General features: G+C 61.5%; 1 protein-coding gene across 1 annotated transcript; it reads right to left on the bottom strand.

The window, feature by feature from the left end:
- Positions 1-377: 377 nt before the first annotated feature.
- OVCA2 (ovarian tumor suppressor candidate 2) lies at positions 378-686 on the bottom strand (the record flags this gene model as incomplete). The annotated part of the gene is made up of 1 exon (XM_010192040.1): positions 378-686. A coding segment is annotated over one exon (309 nt), but the record flags the coding sequence as incomplete, so codon positions are not given.
- Positions 687-693: the final 7 nt, after the last annotated feature.

The following is a 693-nucleotide window of genomic DNA, read 5'->3' as shown; positions in this document are numbered from 1 at the left end:
CCCCACAACCCTGTGGGGTGCAGCAGCGGCAGGAGCCGCATGCTCTGCAGACATTTCCTGTGGCCGAGCTGAGGGATCCTCATTTTGCACAGCTTTTAAGCCTTTGAAAGCCGCTCACGCACACAGAGCAGCGTCACCCTCCTGTCCTCAAACCCCTCCCCACAGTACCTGCACACTCCTGCGTAAAATAAAGCTGCAAAAGAACAGCGAGGTGACAAATGAACCACTCAGCCTGGCCCTGTGTTAGCACTGCAGAGCAGCACAGGGAGCTGCCAAGGACTCCCTGCCCCTCTGGAGGGCATGGAAACGCAGTGATGTTCCACCAACGTGGCAGGCTGCACATGGCTCGCTGGAGCCCCATTTATTACAGACAGTTATCAAACAGCCACAGTCCCTGAGGGCTCAGTCTGTCCCCATCCTGGGCAGAAGCGGTCCAAGAAGTCCAGGTAGGCCTTCCTCTGTGGCGCAGCCACGGGGACGAAGTGCCCGCCAGGGTGAGTGAGGACAACCGGCTCCACAAAGTGCTGGGCCAGCTCCCTGCTGAGGGAGGCAGCAATGACGGCGTCTGCATCACCCACAACGTGCAGCGTGGGCAGGGCGATGGGCTCTCGGTAGAAGTGGCCGTGGGCTGGGGCGCGGCTGGCGAAGCCGGCCACCAGGATGGCAAACGCCACAGGGAAGCGGGGGTCGCCG

Source organism: Mesitornis unicolor, unplaced genomic scaffold, assembly GCF_000695765.1.
Source record: "Mesitornis unicolor isolate BGI_N332 unplaced genomic scaffold, ASM69576v1 scaffold35999, whole genome shotgun sequence".
In the NCBI taxonomy this organism is placed as follows: Eukaryota; Metazoa; Chordata; class Aves; order Mesitornithiformes; family Mesitornithidae; genus Mesitornis; species Mesitornis unicolor.
Note: the sequence above shows the minus strand (reverse complement) of the source record. Positions and strands in the feature narration are given on the sequence as shown.